Below are 18,845 nucleotides of genomic sequence, written 5' to 3'. Positions count from 1 at the left end.
GTCTCAAAATAAATGAACTTTAAAAAAAATTAAACAAAACATTAAAAACATAACTACCATATGATCCAGTAATTCCACTACTGGGTATTTACCCAAAGAATAAAAAACCACTAGTTTATAAAGATAGATGTACCCCCTGTTATAGCATTATTTACAATAGCCAAATTATAGAAGCAGCCCAAGTGTCCTATCTATGGATGAATGGATAAAGAAGTGGTGTGTGTGGATATATATATATACACACACACACACACACAATGGAATATTAATCATCCATAAAAACAATGAAATCTTGGCATTTGCAACAACATGGGTGAATCTAGGGAGTATATGCTAAGTGAAATAAGTCATAGAAAGACAAATACCATATGATTTCACTCATGTGAAATTGAAGAAACAGATGAACAAACAAAGGAAAAAAAAAAGACAAACCAAAAACCAGACTTTAAATATGAAGAACAAACTGGTGGTTACCAGAGGGGAGGTAGGTAGGGGCGGGGGTGAAATAGGTGAAGGGAATTAAGAATACACTTATCTTGATGAGTACTGACAAATATACAGAATTGTTGAATCACTATATTGCACACCTGAAATGAATATAACACTGAACATTAACTTACTGGAATTAAAAAAAAAAAAAAACACACAGATGCGAGGCTGGACCAATTACCAAAAAAAAAAAAAAAAAAAAAAGAAAAAATCCCTCCTTATCTTTAACTTTAGACAATTATAATGTGTTTTAGAGTGGGTCTCCAAGAGTAGGGAAGTTTTTAGCTATTATGTTTTTAAGTTCTCTACCCCTTCTCTCTGTCTCTTCTCATTCTGGAACTCCTATAATATGAATGTTGGTACACTTGATGCTCTCTCATAAACCCCTTAAATTATCTGCACTTTTTTTTTCTTCCTGCTGCTATTTAGATGAGTTCTGCTGACCTGTCCTTGAATTCACTGCTACTTTCTTCTCATTCATCTGTTTTGATGTTGAATCTCTGTGTTGTATTTTTCAGTTCTGTTATTGTATCTATCAGCTCTGTGACTTTTATTTGACACTTTCCTATATTTTCTCTTTGTTAAAATTTGTTCATAAACTTTGTTCATACATTTTTCTGGCAAGATTGGTAAGCATCTTTATGACTGTCATTTTGAACTTTTAATCAGGTAAATCACTTACTTGTTTCATGAAAATGTTTTTCTGAGGTTTCATCTTGCTCTTTCATACGGAACCTATTCCTCTTTCTTCATTTTCTTGACTCTCTGTGTTAGTTTCTATGCATTAGATAAAACAGCTACCATTCCCTGTTTTGAAGCAGTACCTCATAGGAATGATTTTCATCTTTCAACCCAAGTCTCTTAAACCTTTGTGCTTCTCCAAGCAGCCTACTTTATTCTTAGTGGCTGTCAATAGTTGAGGGTTTGCCAATACCTGTCAGAGTCCAAAAGGGGAAGATCTTGGTTGGCTCATAGATTCAGGCTGATTGGAAACAAACCCTCAGGCAGTAGCTTTTAAAGTATGCAGACACGACTCTTTCATGGGAAGACTGGGAGTGTTTTTGTCATTCCCTCTGAAATGGTAGCCTGTGAATGCAGGTCCCACTGGTCACCAAGAGTTAGGATATCAAGGAACCTGTCCTCTCGGCAGCAGACAAAAGTCGAAGCACCAACCAAGTATACAATCTCCTTTCTCAGAAACACCAGTGACCTGGAGTAGGGCAGAGGGAGAGCAGGAAGATAGTTCCCACCCTCTGAGATCTCTGGAGAGGATTACAGTTGGCTCTAGATGTGTATTAAATTAGAATCCTGTCCCTCAGGGTACAGCCAAGAAGGTATCTTATACGCCTCTTTCACAGAAAGACCAGGCATTTCAGTCTGCTGCCTTTCTGCTGTGCCCTAGGGTAGCTGGTTAAGAACTCTTTCTCCATTTGTTACAGTCCTTTTGAATGTAAGCCTTGCTGGCCACCAGAGCTAGGTGATCAAAGGGTATCCCCCTAGGTGGCAGCTGCAAAAACTGGAATGCCAAACAAGTGCACAGTTCATTTCCAGGAGATATAGGCAACCTGGAACGAGGCAAGTACAATGACTGTCACTGTCAAAATGACAGAATCCCACATCCAGATATTGGTTGTTCCAAAATAACTCAAGTTCTTCAATTACATTTCTCTTTTTTTATTTTTTTAATGTTTGTTCATTTTTGAGAGAGAGAAAGAGTGCAAGCAGGGGAGGGGCAGAGAGAGAGGGAGACAGAATCCAAAGCAGGCTCCAGGCTCTGAGCTGTTAGCACAGAGCCTGACGCTGGCCTTGAACCCAGGAACCATGAGATCATGACCTGAGCCAAAGTCAGATGCTTAAATGACTGAACCACCTAGGTGCCCCTTCAATTACATTTTTTAATACCATGAAGGAAACTATATTAACCGCAGTGATACAAAAAGCTGTAGATGTTTAAACGTATACAACTTGATGGGTTTGGAGATACGTATACACCTGTGAAACCATCATTGCTATAATTGCCATAAACTTATCTATCACTTCCAAAGGTTTCCTCCCATACCCCCTTTGTTGTTTTTCCTTTTTTCCTTTGTGGTAAGAGCACTTATCATAATACCTACTCTCTCAGAAAATTTTAAAATACGGTATTAAACATTACAGGTCACATACAGTAGATCTCCAGAACGTTTTGCATATATTAAATTTTGTACTCTTTGACCAACAGATTCCCATTTCCTCCTCTCCACAGCCCCTGGCAACCACCATTCTACTCTCTGCTTCTATGTATTTGACTATTTTGGACTCCACATATAATTGAGATCATGTCTTGCTTTTTTTTTTTTTAAGTTTTTAAATTTTATTTTGAGAGAGAAAGCACAAGTAGAGGAGGGGCGGAGAGAAAGGGAGAGAGAGAGAATCCCAAGCAGACTCCGTATTGTTGGTGCAGAGCCCAGCATAGACCTTGAACTCATAAACCATGAAATCATGACCTGAGCTGAAGTTAAAGTTGAAGCTGAAGTTAACCGACTGAGCCACCCAGGAGCCCCAAGATTTGTCTGTGTCTGGCTTAGTTTACTTAGCATCATGTCCTTTAGGCACATCCATGTTGTGGCAAATGGCAGGATTTCCTTTTTTAAGGCTGAATAATATTCAACTCTCTGTATACCGAGAGTTGTAATTATTTATAAATTTTGGGTATTAACTTACCCTTATTTAATATTTGGCCTGTATATATTTTCTCTCATTCTGTGGGTTGCCTTTTTATTTTGTTGAGGACTTCGTTTTTGTTTTTTTAAATTTTTTTTTTCAACATTTATTTATTTTTGGGACAGAGAGAGAGCATGAATGGGGGAGGGGCAGAGAGAGAGAGAGACACAGAATCAGAAACAGGCTCCAGGCTCTGAGCCATCAGCCCAGAGCCTGACACGGGGCTCGAACTCCCGGACCGCGAGATCGTGACCTGGCTGAAGTCGGACGCTTAACCGACTGCGCCACCCAGGCGCCCCGAGGACTTCGTTTTTGTAAAGAAGTTTTTTAGTTTGATTTAATCTCATTTGTCTATTTTTGCTTTTGTTGCCTGTGCTTTTGGTGTCCTATCCAAGAAATCATTGGCTAGTCCAATGTCTGGTAGCTTTTACCCTAGATTTTCTTCTAAGACTTTATTGTTCAGGTTTTGAGTTTAGGTCTTTAATCCATTTTGAGTTGATTATTCAAAATGGAGTGAGATAAGGGTCCAGTTTCATTTATTTACATGTAAATTTCTAATTTTTCTCCCAGCATTTATGGAAGAAATGGTCTTTTCCACGTGTGTATTCGTGGCACCCTTACTGAAGATCAGTTGATTCTTATATGCATGGACTTAGTTCTGGTGCTCTATTCTGTTTCATTAATTTATATTTCTGTTTTTCTGCCCATACCATACTGTTTAGATTATTATAAATTTGTAATATGTTTGAATTGGGCAGTATGATACCTCCAGCTTTATTCTTGATCAAAATTTTTTGAGCTATTTGGGGTTTTCTGTAGTTCCAAAAAAATTTTAGTATTGTCTTCTGTTTTTGTAAAAAATGCCATTGGGGTTTTGGTAAAGATTGCATTGAATGTACAAACTACTTTGGAAAGTATGAGCTTTTTTTTTTTTTTAAATGTTTATTTTGAGGGGGAGAGAGAGAGAGAGAGACAGGAGGAGGGGCGGAGAGAGAGGGAGGCACAGAATCCGAAGCAGGCCCCAGGCTCTGAGCTGTCAGCACAGAACCTGACACGGAGCTCAAACTCATGAACTGTGAGATCATGACCTGAGCCGAAGTCAGACACTCAACTGACTGAGCCACCCAGGCACCCCAGGATGAGCTTTTTTTAAACAAAATTTTTAAATGTTTATTTTTGAGAGAGGTGGGGGAGAGAGAAAGAGACAGAGACACAGAGCACAAGCAGGGGAGGGGAGGAGAGAGAGTGAGACACAGAATCTGAGACAGGTTCCAGGCTCCAAGATGTCAGCACAGAGCCTGATGGGTGCTTAATGGGTGCTTGAACCCATGAAATGTGAGATAATGACCTGAACCAAAGTAGGATGCTTAACTGATGGAGCCACTCAGGTGCACCAGGAAATATGAGCTTTTTAACAATACTGAGTCTTCTAGTACATAAACATGAGATGTCCTTCTATGTATTTGTTTTGTTTTTGTTTTGAGAGAGAGAGAGAGAGAGAGAGAGAGAGAGAGAGAGAGAGATTGTGTGAGCAGGAGAGGGGCAGAGGGAGAGGGGAAAAGAATCTCAAGCAAGCTCCACGCCCAGCATGGAGCCTGACGTGATGCTCCATCCCAGGACTGTGAAATCATGACCGGAGCAGAAATTAAGAATCAGATGCTTAACTGACTGAGCCACCCAGGCACCCCTGTTGGAAGGTTTTTAATTACTCCTTTACTTTTCTCATTTGCTATTGGTCTGTTCAGGCTTTCTGTTTCTTCTTGATTCAGTCTTGGTAGGTAGTATGTTTGTAGGAATTTGCTATTTCATGTAGGTTTTTCAAGTTACTGGTGTATAATTTTGATAATAGTCCCTTACGATCCTTTTTATATCTGGGGGATCAGTTGTAATGTCTCCTCTTTTGTTTCTGTTATTACTTGATTCTTCTCTCTTTATTTCTTAGTCTACCTAAAGGTGTGTTGACTTTATATTTTCCCAAAAGAATTCTTAATTTAATTGATTTTTTAAAAATGTATTCCTATTCTCTATTTCAGTTCTAATCTCTATTACTTCTTCCTTCTGCCAACTTCATAATTAGCTTGTTGTTGTCTAGTTCCTTGAGGTATAAAGTTATGTTGTTTATTCTACATTTAAAAAAAAAGCTTACTGCTATAGCCTTGCTTGTTAATACTGTTTTTGCTGCCTCCAATATGTTTGGATATATTGTGTGTCCATTTTTGTTTCTTTAGAGATATTTTCTTATTTCCCTTTTGATTTCATATGTGACCCAATAAATGTTTGAGTATGCTTTTAAAGTTTTGAGTATTTGTGAATTTTCTCATTTTCTTTTTATTATTCATTTCTTTTTATTTTTCTTTTTGATTATTGGATTTTCTTTTTTTTTTTTAATTTAAATTTTAGTTTGTTAATATATAGTACAATATTGGCTTCAGGAGTAGAATTAAGTGATTCATCACTTACTTAAAACACCCAGTTTTCACCACAACAAGAACTTTCCTTCATATCCATCACCTATCTAGCTCAACCCTCATCCACCTCCCTCCATCACCCTTAGTTTGTTCTATATCATTAAGAGTCTTGTGTGGTTTGCTTCCCTTTCTTCTTCTCTCCCTTCCTATATGTTCATCTGTTTTGTTTCTTAAATTCCACATATGAGTGAAATCATATGGTATGTGTCTTTCTCTGATTGACTTATTTCACTTAGCATACTACATTCTAGCTCTGTCCATGTCACTGAAAATGGCAAGATTTTGTTCTTTTTCATGGCTGAGTGATATTCCACTACACATACATATGTATACATATATCTATATCTATATCTATCTATCTATCTATCTATATATATATATATATATATATGTATACATATATATATATACACAAAAATATTTTCTTTTTCCAATCATCAGTCAGTGGACATTTGGACTCTTTCTATTGTTTGGCTATTGTTGCTAATGCTGTTATAAACACTGGGGTGCATACACCCCTTCAAATCTGTATTTTTTTATCCTTTGGGTAAATACATAATAGTGTCACTACTGGATTGCAGGTTAGTTCTATGTTTAGGTTTTTGAGGAAACTATACTGTTCTCCAGAGTGGCTGCACAATTTGCCTTTCCACTAGTGGTGCAAGAGGATTCCCCATTCTCCACATCCTTGCTAACACCTGTTGTTTCTTGTGTTGTTAATTTTAGCCATTCTGACAGGTGTGAGGTGATATCTCATTGTGTTTTTGATTTGGATTTCCCTAATGATGAGATGTTAAGCATCTTTTCATATGTCTGTTAGCCATCTGGATGTCTTCTTTGGAAGAGTGTCTGTTTATGTCTTTTGCCCATTTCTTCACTGGATTATTTGGTTTTGGGGTATTGAGTTTGATAAAGTCTTTATAGATTTTTAGATATGAACCCTTTATATGATGTGTCATTTGCAAATATCTTCCCCCAATCTCACTGGTTGCCTTTAAGTTTTGTTGATTGTTTCCTTCACTATCCAGAAGCTTTTTATCTTGGTGAGGTCCCAGTAGTTCATGTTTGATTTTGTTTCCCTTGCCTCTGGAGATATGTCTAGTAAGAAGTTGCTATGGCTGAGGTGAAAGAGGTTGCTGCTGCTTTTCTCCTCTAGGATTTTGGTATTTTCCTGTCTCACATTTAGGTCTTTCATCTATTTTGAATTTATTTTTTTGTATGGTGTAAGAATCAGTAATCAAAAATCTTCCAACAAACAAGAGTCCTGGGCCAGATAGCTTACCAGGGGGAATTCTACCATATATTTATTTATTTATTTTCTAATTTTTTTTTTTAACGTTTATTTATTTTTGAGAGAGAGAGAGACAGAGCATGAACGGGGGAGGGTCAGAGAGAGGGAGACACAGAATCTGAAACAGGCTCCAGGCTCTGAGCTGTCAGCACAGAGCCGATGCGGGGCTCGAACTCACTGACCGCGAGATCATGACCTGAGCCGAAGTCGGCCGCTTAACCGACTGAGCCACCCAGGCACCCCTCTACCATATATTTAAAGAAGAGTTAATACCTATTCTTCTCAAACTGTACCAAAAAACAGAAATAGAAATCTTCCAAACTCATTCTATGAAGCCAGCATTACCTTTTTTCCAAAACCAGACTAAGACTCCACTAAAAATGAGAATTATTGGCCAATATAATATCCCTGATGAACCTGGATGGCAAAAATTCTCAACAAGATACTAGCAAATCAAATTCAAGAGTACATTAAAAGAATTACCATGATCAAATGGGATTTATTTCTGGGCTGCAGGGCTGGTTTGGTATTCACAAATCAATTAATGTGATACACCACATTAATAAAAGAAAGGATAAGAACCATATGATCCTGTCAATAGATGCAGAAAAAGCATTTGACAAAAATACAGCATCTATTCTTTTTTTAAAAAGTTTTTTAAATGTTTATTTTTGAGAGAGAGAGAGAGAGAGAGAGAGAGAGACAGAGCATGAGTGGGGGATGGGCAGAGGGAGAAGGAGACACAGAGTCTGAAGCAGGCTCCAGGCTCTGAGCTCTCAGCATAGACCTTGATATGGGGCTTGAACCCACGAATGGTGAGATCATGACCTTAGCTGAAGTCAGATGCTTAACTGAGTGAGCCACCCAGGTGCCCCCAGCATCCATTCTTAATAAAAACTGTCAACAAAGTGGGGATCACTGGAATACACCTCAACATCATAAAGGCCATATATGAAAGACCCACAACTCATATCATCCTCAATGGGGAAAACCTGAAGAATGGACCTAGAATGTATTATGCTAAGCTCAAGCCTTTCCCCTATAGTCAGGAACAAGACAAGGATGTCCACCCTCACCATTACTATTTAACATAGTACTGGAAGTCTTAGCCTCAGCAATCAGGCAACAAAAAGAAATAAAGGGCATACAAATTGGCAAAAAAGAAGTCATACTTCCACTATTTGCAGGTGACATGATACTCTATGTAGAAAACCAAAGACTCCACCAAAAAATTGCTAATACATAAATTCAGCAAAGTCACAGGATATAAAGTCAACGTGCAGAAATCTGTTGCATTTCTATCACCATTAAGCAGCGGAAAGAGAAATCAAGGAATCAATCCCATTAACAATGCACCAAAAACAGTAAGATACCTTGGAATAAACCTTACTAAAGAGATAAAAGGTCTGTACTCTGAAAATATAGATTTATGAAAGAAATTAAAGAGGACAAAACGAAATGGAAAAGCAATCCATGATCATGGATTAGAAGAACAAACTTTGTTAAAATGTCTACACTACTCAGTGCAATCTACACATTAAATGCAATCCCTATCAAAATAACACCAACATTCTTCACAGAGTTAGAAAAAACAATCCTGAAATTTGTATGGAACCACAAAGACCCAGAATAGCCAAAGCAGTCTTGAAAAAGAAAAAACTGGAGGCATTGTGATTCTGGATTTCAAGCTATATTACAAAGCAGTAGTGATTAAGACAGTATGGTACTGGCACAAAAACAGATGGAAACAAGAGAACAGAATAGAACAGATGGAAACAATGGAACAAAATAGAAAACCCAGAAATGGACCCACAGCTATACAGCCAACTCATCTTTGACAAAGCAGGAAAGAGTATCCGATGGAAAAAAAGACTGTCTCTTCAAATGGTGTTGGGAAAACTGGATGGTGACATGGAGAAGAATGAAACTAGACCACTTTCTTATACCATACACAAAAATATTATTACTTTCTAATTTCATTCCATTGTGATCAGAAAAGATATTTAAAATGATTCCGGTCTTTTTAAATTTGTTAAGACCTGTTTTGTGAACTAGTATGTGATCTATCATGGAGAATGTTTCATGTGCACTTGAGAAGAATGAGTATTTTGTTTTGGGGTGGAGTGTTCTATATATGTTCAGTTTCCATTTTGTCTATAGTGTCATTCAGTTCTGCTGTGTTACTGAATTTTTGTGTGTGTAGATGATCTATCCATTATAAAGAGGTGGGTATTGAACTATACTACTATTTTATTACTGTCTACCTCTCTTTTCATATCTGTAAATGTTTGCTTTATATGTTAATATGTATTGACAGGTATATAGTTGATGTTGCGCGCATGTTTATTTATAATGGTTAAATCTTCCTGGTAAATTGACTTTTTTATTGTTATGTAATGTCCTTTGTCTCATGATAGTTTATCAGTTAAAGTCTCTTTTGTCTACTGTAATGACTCCTCTCTTTTGGTTACCTTTAGCCACCCTTGTACTTTCAGGCTATGTGTATTTTTAAATCTAAAGTGAGTCCCTTGTAGACAGCATATAGTTGAGTCTTTTTAAATTTTTTAATCCATTCAGCCATACTATCTTTTGATTGAGGAATTTAATCCATTTACATTTAAAGTAATTACTGTGATAGGAAAAGACTTAATATAACTATTTAATTAACTGTTTTCTGTTTTGTAGTGATTTTGTTTCTTCTTCAACTTGTCTTTCTTTATTTGATGATTGCAGCAGCAGCAGCAGTATGCTTTGATTCTTCTCTCTTTATCTTTGGTGTATCTATTGTGCCTTTTGTTTTTGTAGTTACCACTGGGCTCACATCAAACATTTTCTAGTTAAGGCAGTCTGTTTTAAGCTAATAACAATTTAATTTTACTTATGTGCAGAATGTGTACATTTCTCTCACATAAACTTTGAGTTGATTCTAGATTTTACTTCTTTCTATGTTGTGTTCCATTTTAGTGGTGATAGTTATTCTTAGTACGTTGGTCTTAATTTTTGTATACTAGTGTTAAAAGTGATTTACATGCCACTATTAAAGTATATCCTTTAACAGTGACAGTTCATATGCTTTTATGTTATTGTTTACTTTTTTTTGTTTGTTTCAAACTGAACTCCCTTTAGTTTTTATTGTAAGGCACATCTAGCATAATGTACTCCCTCAGGTTTTGTTTGTATGGGAGACTCTCTCCTTTATTCTTAAAATACAGTTTTGTCAGGTAAAGTATTCTTGGTTTGTACTTTTTTTTGTTTCAGTGCTTTGAATATATCATCCTGCCCCCCCCTTTTTTTAGAAAAAGTTTTAATGTATATTTATTTTTGAGAGAGAGAGAGAAAGAGTGTGAGTAGGAGAGGGGCAGAGAGAGAGGGAAACACAGAATCTGAAGCAGGATCCAGGCTCCAAGCTGTCAGCACAGAGCCTGACATGGCTGAACTCACCGTGAGATTATCACCTGAGCTGAAGTTGTACACTTAACCGACTGAGCCACCCAGGCACCCTTCATCCCTCTCTCTTTTGACTTACACAGTTTCTGTGGAGAAATCCACTGATAGTCTTAGGTGCTATTCCTTGTTATAGTCCCTTGGTGTGACAAGTCATTTTCTTTTGCTGCTGTGAAAATGTTTTCTTTTTACTTTAGACAATTTACTTGAACCTCTTTGGGAACTTTTGGGCTTCACAAATTTGGATGTTCATTTTCCTGCTTATATTTGAGATGTTTCAACCACTGTTTCTTTAACTTTTTGGTCTCTCTCTCTCTCTCCTTCTGGGACACCTATAGTGTGAGTATTCGTTCTTTTGGGGTATCATATTAAGTCCCATAGAGTTTCTTCACTTTTTCACTTATGTTTATTTTTGAGAGAGAGTGGGAGTGGGGGGGGCACAGAGGTTCTGAAGTGGGCTGCATACCAACAACAGAGCGCCTGATGTGGGGATCGAACTCATGAACCATGAGATCATGACCTGAGCTGAAGTTAGACGCTTAACTGAATGAGCCACCCAGGCACCCCTCATTCTTTTCTTTTTTGTTCTTTTAAATTTGGAATTTCAAATGACTTGTCTTTGAGTTTGTTGGGGTTTTTCCTGCTTAATTGATTCTGCTGTTGAAGTTAATGGAATTTTTAGTTTTATCATTATATTCTTCAGCTCCAGATTTCTGTTTTTTTTTTTTTAATAGGTTGGTTTTTGTTTGTTTTTGAGCTTCATCATTTTGTTCAAGTATTGTTTTCCTAATTTTCTTTAGTTATCTGTGTTCTCTTTTAGCTCATTGAACTTTTTTCCTTTTAAATTTTTATTTATTTTGAGAGAGGAAGCGAGTGGGGTTGGGGCAGAGAGAGAGGGAGAGAGAGAATCCAAGCAGGCTCCACACTGTCAGTGCAGAGCCCGATGCAGGCCTCAATCTCATGAACTGTGAGATCATGACCTGAGCTGAAATCAAGAGTCAGAGGCTTAACTGACAGAGCCACCAAGGTGTTCCTCACTGGGCCCCCTATCTATCTATCTATCTACCTACCTACCTACCTACCTACCTATCCATCTATTTACATTGAGCTTTGTAAAGATGATTTTATTTGGAATTCTTTGTCAAGCAGTGTGTGGATTTCCATTTCTTTGGCACTGGTTACTAGAACTTTTGTTTCCTTTGGTGGTACTGTGCCCACTTCTTTGTGACTTTATAGCCTTGCACTGGTGTCTGTGAAACTAAAGGAGCAGGGACCTCTTCCATTCTTTACAGAGTGTTTTTGGCAGGTAAAGACCTACTCCTGCAGGTCCCCAGATAGACAAGCCTGCCTCCAGGATTGCAGTGGAGCAGAACCAGGGCCAGGTCATGGGGCTACTTCCTGGTCTACAGTTAGGTTACTGGTTGGCTGATTTATCATTGGGGGCATCATCAGGCATAGCTTGTGCTGCTTGCCCAGGTGGAAAGGCTACTTCTGAGTCCACAGTTAGCCTGCCTATTACTTGGGACATAGATTGGCATGTCTCTTCCCAGGTCCCTAGGTGGACCAGACTGGCTGTGGGATCACAGTTGAGCAGTTGGAACTGAATATGGGGTTGCTTCTAGGTTTGCAGTTGGGTCTGTAGTCAGTGGGCCTATTAGTGGGGTTACAGGCACATGACATTCCTGCCAGGCCCGCTAGTGTAGATCCATGTATATGGGGTGATAGAGCTGCTCCTAGGTCTGTGGTCAGGTCCTGGGGCAGGTGTATGCTTTCTCAGAGAGTCCTCTGTCTTGGGCTCCATTGTGCTCTTGCAACTTTCTTCCTGGATTTTGAAGCCCCCACAATGGTACTTATGTTTGTGGATAGTTGCCAAATTGGTGTTTATGGGGAGGGGGGAATGAGGGCTGGAGACCTATTTTGCCATCTTGCTAGTAACCATCAACTAGCTGCTGGCCTTGTTGAATACTATAAACTCCACATTTTTCTTCAAATTCAAAAGAAACAAAATTGGAAAATGCCATTTCTTTCCTACATAGAATCATGTATCTTTAAACTACTAATGCCAAAAACATAGCTCTAAATTGTTTATTCAACTGTTCATCCTTCATGAGAACCATTCCATTGAAACTTTTATTTTCTAGATGAGGACAACAAAAGAATTGAAGTAATAGTATTTTGGGTTGGGGTTGGGACCATACATAGGCCTTGTGGCATATCCTTGGTAGACCTCAGTTTATAAAACAACAGCAGTAAAGTAAGTGCTATATGCCTGGCACTATACCATACTTCTTAAAAGTTCTTTTTCCTTCCTGTCCACTTGCCTCAGAAGTTGCTCTTATGCACTTCTTTCTCTGGGCAATGTAGGAAGAAAACCCCCAAAAACGTCATAAAAAGTCTCTTAACTCCACATGCCTCTCTTGTCCTTCTCCATATCCTTTTTTTGTTCCAACTTCGGCATTTCAAAGTTTCAAAGACTTTAGTTAAGCAGAAATGACCCATTTTCAGGGAGAAAGGTAAGAAAATAAATAGGCCAAACTAAGATTCATCTTTAGGGGATAGTGAAAAGGGAACATAGTGTGAACATTCAAATATTAACTACTTTTGTCTCTTCACACACAGTCAACTATGTGTTATTTGTACTTTCTTTTTCTATAAATGCTCACACAGTTTCTTCTACATGTTGAAATTCTTTGAAGGCCATCTGCTCAGCTGAATATCTTGGCTAGAAGTGATTGCTCTATTACCTCCTCATGCTTATTTGGGGTAGCACTTGTAGTCTAACTTACTGTGTACATTTCTTTCTTACTAAATTAGGTAAGAATGAAGCCATTTTTCTCAGTGACCTTCAGAATCTGTCTTATCAAATTGTAATCTCTAAGCCAGAAGTATACACATCACTGGCAGCTTGTTGGAAGGTCAGAATCATGGGCTCTACTCAAGACCTATTCAGTGAGAACCAACATTTTAAGAAGATCCCCACATTTATTTGTATACTCATTATAATTAAGCCTTTGTTAAAATAAGCTGACTTAGTATTTTACACTATATTTACCAAGAACTGTCTTATAACACACCAACTAGAAATGCTCAGGGATTTCTTAGTTTTATTCATTTACTGGAAGCTCTTGCCAGCCACAATATTGTTATTCTGTTATGCTTTAAATACTTTGAGTAACTTGGATACCATTACCTTCTTCATTACAGGTCTTAGTCATCAAAGATTCAGCACAGTTGTCTTTTTCAAGTTCATTTCTTCTGTCAAGTACTTGTCTGTTGTTTTTTTTAATTGGAAAAAGGATTAAAAAGAAAATTATAGGGTTAAAATGTCATAGAATTTTTTCAATTTTCCCATCATTAAATAATTTACAGGACATTTTTGAAGAGCAATTAAATTCAAGTTTAAGATACAAATAAAATATTTTACATACACAATTTTCAAAAGAAGTAGTGGAAACAAAATGTGACATTCTACTGGGGTATTACAGGATTAGAATGGATGGTAAAAATTTCCTATTAAATACATTTTATTTTCCTTATTTTAAAAGTAATTTATTACTACAGAAAAATTAAAAAAAAACACAAAGAAAAAAACAATAACATAATTCAGATTTCCAGAGTTCTCATCTGGATAATTAGCTTCTATATGCAAGCATCTTTAAAAAAAATTTTTTTTAATGTTTATTCATTTTTGAGAGAGAAAGAGAGAGCGTGCGAGCTGGGGAAGAGGCAGAGAGAGGGAGAATCCAAAACAGGCTCCAGGCTCTAGGCTCTGAGCTGCCGGCACAGAGCCCGACGCAGGGCTCAAACTCACAAGCCATGAGATCATGACCTGAGTCGAAGTCGGACACCCAACCAACTGAGCCACCCAGGTGCCCCAAGCATCTTTTTAAACAAAGCTGAGATAACACTATCTTATAAAATTTTATATAGCTCTCATACAGTTTTTGTTACATTTTGTATGTAAATTATGGACTATTTTTTTAAAAAAGGACTTTTAAAGATGTAGATTTTAGGGGTGCTGGGTGGCTCAGTCGGTTGAGCATCTGACTTTAGCTCAGGTCATAATCTCATGGTTTGTGAGTTCAAGCCCCGCCTGGGGCTCTGTGCTGACAGCTCGGAGCCTGGAGCCTGCTTCAGATTCTGTGCCTCCCTCTCTCCCTGCTCCTCCCCTGCTTGAGCTCTCTCTCTCTCTCTCTCAAAAAAATAAAATAAACATTAAAAAAAAAAAGATGTAGATTTTAGGGGCACCTGGCTGGCTCAGTCAGAAGAGCATGTGACTCTTTTTGTTTTTTTTTTTTTTAAAGTTTATTTATTTGAAAGGGGGACTGGCAGACAGAGGGAGAGAAGAATCCCAATCAGGCTCTGCACAGTCAGCACAGAGCCCATTGTAGGGCCGGAACTCACAGACCATGAGATCATGACCTGAGCAAAGATCAAGAGTCAGAGCTTAACTGATTAAGCCACCCAGGCACCCCAGAGCATGGGACTCTTGGTCTTAGGGTCATGAGTTTGAGCCCCACATTGGATGTAGAGATGACTTAAAAATCTTTAAAAGAAAGATGTAGATTCTATGAATTTAACAGATGTATAGATTTGTGTTACTGCTATCACAATCAGAATAAAAATAGTTTCAGCATGTGAAAAAAAAACTCCCTCATACCTAACAGTCACACTTTCACCTCTATTAGTAAGCCTAGGAACCACTAATTTTGCTAGCTTATTATTTCATGTTCTTAACAGTATCCTTTGAAGAGCAAAAGTTGATGAAGTCTAGCTTGTCAAATTTGTTTTTTTATGGATTGTACTTTTAGTGTCAGTTCTGAGAATTCTTAGACTAATACCAGATCATGAAGATTTACTTAAATGTTTTCTTTTAAAAGTGTTATAGTTTTACATTTTATATTTCGATGTATGATACATTTAGGGTTAATTTTTTAATAAGGTGTGAGGTTTACTTTGGGGCTCATTGCTTTTATACATAAGATGTCCAGTTGTTGTAATACCGTTTATTGAAGAGTATTCTTACTCCACTGAATTGCATTTGTACGTCTGTCAGAAATCAATGGGGCATATTGCATAGGTTTATTTCTGGATTCTCTGTTCAGTTTTATTCTGTCAATCTGTCCTTTTGCTAATACCACGATTTTTTGATTAGTATAGATTTAGAGAAGGGCATGGCAAACCATAGTCCATGGGAAATTAAAGTGATGCCCATTTTTGTAGATAAAGTTTTATTGGAACACACCCACTCCCATTTATTTCCATAATATCAATGGCTGCTGTTTTATTTTAACAGCAGACTTAAGTAGCTGTGACAGGGATTGTATGATTTGCAAAACCTAAAACATTTACTAAATGACCCTTTATAGAAAGTGTTTGCTAGTTCTTGCTTTAGAAAAAGTCTTAAGATCATGCATGATTTTTCCAACATTATTTCTCTTCTTCAAAATTGTTTTCAGTATTCTAATTTCTTTGTCCTTTTATATAAGTTTTAGAATCAGCTTGTCCATATCTACACAGAATCTTTCTGGGATTTTGATTAGAATTGTTTTAAAACTTTAGATCAATCAGAAGACAACTGGTATGTGTACCTTATTGAGTTTTTCAGTCCATAAACATGGTATGTGTCTCCATTTATTGTGGTCTTCTTTGATTAGTGTAAGCAGTATTTGAACCATACTTTAAAACTCTCTCAAAACAAAGTCCAGGAACAGATGGCTTCACATTTGAATTCTACAAAACCTTTACTTTTTCCCCCAAGTTTTATTTAAATTCCAGCTAGTAAAAATATAGTGCAATATTTGTTTCGGGTACAGAATTTAGTGATTCATCACTTATATACGACACCAATGCTCATCACAAGTGCCCTCCTTAATACACATCACCTCTTTAATCCATCCCTTTGTCCACCTAGTAACCATCAATTTGTTCTCTCTAGTTAAGAGTCTGTTTATTGGTTTGCCTCTCTTTTTTTCCCCGTGTTCATTTGTTTTGTTGCTTAAATCCACATAAGAGTAAAATCATATGGTATTTGTCTTTCTCTGATTTGTTTTGCTTAGCATAGTACTCTCTAGCTTTATTCACATGGTTGCAAATGGCCAGATTTCATTCTCATTTATAGCTGAGTAATATTCTATTGTATATATATGCCACTACTTCTTCATCAGGTGAAGGACATTTGGGCTCTTTCCATAATTTGGTTATTGTTGATAATGCTGCCAGAAACATCGGGGTGTATGTATCCCTTTGAATTAGTATGTTTTTATCCTTTGGGTAAATACCTAATAGTACAATTGCTGGATCATTTGGCAGTTCTATTTTTAACTTTCTGAGGAATCTCCATACTGTTTTCCAGAGTGGATGTACCAGTTTGCATTCCCAACAGTGTGGAAGGTTCCCCTTCTCCACATCCCCACCAGCATCTGTTGTTTGATGAGTTGTTCATTTTAGCCATTCGGACAGGTGTGAGGTATGTGTGGTTTTGATTTGTATTTCTCTGATGATGAGTGATGTTGAGTACCTTTTCGTGTGTCAGCCATCTGTATATCCTCTTTGGAAACATGCCTGTTCATGTCTTCTGCCCATTTCTTAAACTGGATTGTTCTTTGGGCGTTGAATTTTGTAAGTTCTTTATAAATGTTGGATATTAACTTTTTATCAAGTATGTCATTTGCAAATACCTTTTCCCATTCCATAGGTTGCCTTTTAGTTTTGTTGATTGTTTCCTTTGCTGTGCATAACATTTTATTTTCATGAAGTCCCAGTAGTTTATTTTTGCTTTTTTTCCTTGCCTCAGAAGACCTATCTAGTAGGAAGTTGCTATGGCCAGTGTCAAGAGGTTATTGGCTGTGTTCTTCTGTAGGATTTTAATGGTTACCTGTCTGACATTTAGGTTTCTCATCCATTTTGAATTTATTTTTCTGTATGGTGTAAGAAAGCAGTCCAGTTTCATTTTCCTGGATGTTCTTGTCCAGTTTTCCCTAAACCATTTGTTGAAGAGACTCTCTTTTTTCCATTGGATATTCTTTCCTCCTTTGTTGAAGATTAATTGACCTTGACCATATAGTGGTGAGTTCATTTCTGGGGTGTCTATTCTGTCCTGTTTTGTGCCAGTCTGTTTTTGTTGCCAGTACCATACCACACTGTCTTGATCACTACAGCTTTGTAATATAACGTGAAATCTGAAATTTGTGATGCCTCCATCTTGGCTTTTCTTTTTCAAGAGTGCTTTGGCTATTCTGGGTTCTTTTGTGGTGCCATATAAATTTTAGGATTGTTTGTTCTAGTTCTGTGAAAAATGCTGTTGGTATTGTGACAGGGATGGCATTAAAACTGTAGATTGCTTTGGGTAATAGAGACATTTTAACAATATTTGTTCTTCCAATTCATGAGTGTGGAATGTTTTCCCATTTCTATGTCATCTTCAGTTTCTTTCATTAGTGTTTTACAGTTTTCAGAGTCCAGATCTTTTACCTCTTTGGTTAGGTTTATTCCTAGGTATCTTGTAGGTTTTGGTACAAGTGTAAGTGGGATTGGTTCCTTGTTTTCTCTTTCTGCTGCTTCATTATAGTATCTAGAAATGCAACAGATTTCTGTACATTGATTCTGTGTCCTGTGACTTCACAGAATTCATGTACCACTTATAGCAATTTTTTTGGCCGAGTCTCTTGGGTTTACCATATACAGTATCATGTCATCTGCAGACAGTTAAAGTTTGACTTCTTCCTTTCTAATTTGGATGCCTTTTATTTATTTTGTTGTCTGATTGCTGAGGCTAGGACTTCCAGTACTATGTTAAAAAGTAACAGTGAGAATAGACATCCTTGCCTTGTTCCTGACTGTGTAAGGGAAAAGCTCTCATTTTTTCCCCATTGAGGATGATATTAGCTGTGAGTTTTTCATCTATGGCCTTTATGATGTTGAGGTAGTTCCCTCTAACCATACTTTGCTGAGGTTTTTTGTTTATTGTTTTTGTTTTTTTCTTATCATGTATAGATGTTGTATTTTGTCAAATGCCTTTTCTGCATCTGTTGAAAGGACTGTATGATTCTTATCCTTTATTTTTATTAATGTGGTGTAGTGAACTACACTTGTAGCCCCGGAATAAATCCCACTTGATTATGATGAATGATTTTTTTAATGTACTGTTTTCATTTGATTCTAGTATTTTATTGAGAATTTCTGCATCCATGTTCATCAGGGATATTGGCCTGTATTCTTTTTTAGTGAAGTCTTGTCTGGTTTTGGTATCAGGGTAATGCTGGCATCATAGAATGAATTTTCAAGTTTTTCTTCTATTTGTATTTTTTGGAATAGTTTGAGAAGAATAGGAATTAACCTCCTCATTATTTTTTTAATAGGAAATTTATTGTCAACTTGGTTTCCATACAACACCCAGTGCTCATTCCAAAAGGTGCCCTCCTCAGTGCCCATCACCCACTTTCCCCTCC

At 37.2% G+C, this 18,845-nt stretch overlaps 1 protein-coding gene across 2 annotated transcripts in view; it reads right to left on the bottom strand.

Annotated features, from left to right (window-relative positions):
- Positions 1–18,845, bottom strand: part of WDPCP (WD repeat containing planar cell polarity effector) — a 394,349-nt gene that overhangs the window by 17,683 nt on the left and 357,821 nt on the right. For both annotated transcript variants that reach the window (XM_086701002.1, XM_086701004.1), the window contains one exon: positions 13,586–13,665. In XM_086701002.1, the coding sequence (XP_086557128.1) occupies positions 13,586–13,665 (80 nt within the window). The remainder of the gene's footprint in view (positions 1–13,585; positions 13,666–18,845) is intronic.

The sequence above is a fragment of the Puma concolor genome, chromosome A3 (genome assembly GCF_028749965.1).
Source record: "Puma concolor isolate L17-30 chromosome A3, mPumCon1.1.hap2, whole genome shotgun sequence".
NCBI lineage: Eukaryota > Metazoa > Chordata > Mammalia > Carnivora > Felidae > Puma > Puma concolor.
The sequence above is the reverse complement of the archived record's forward strand: the minus strand, read 5'-3'. Positions and strand labels throughout refer to the sequence as shown.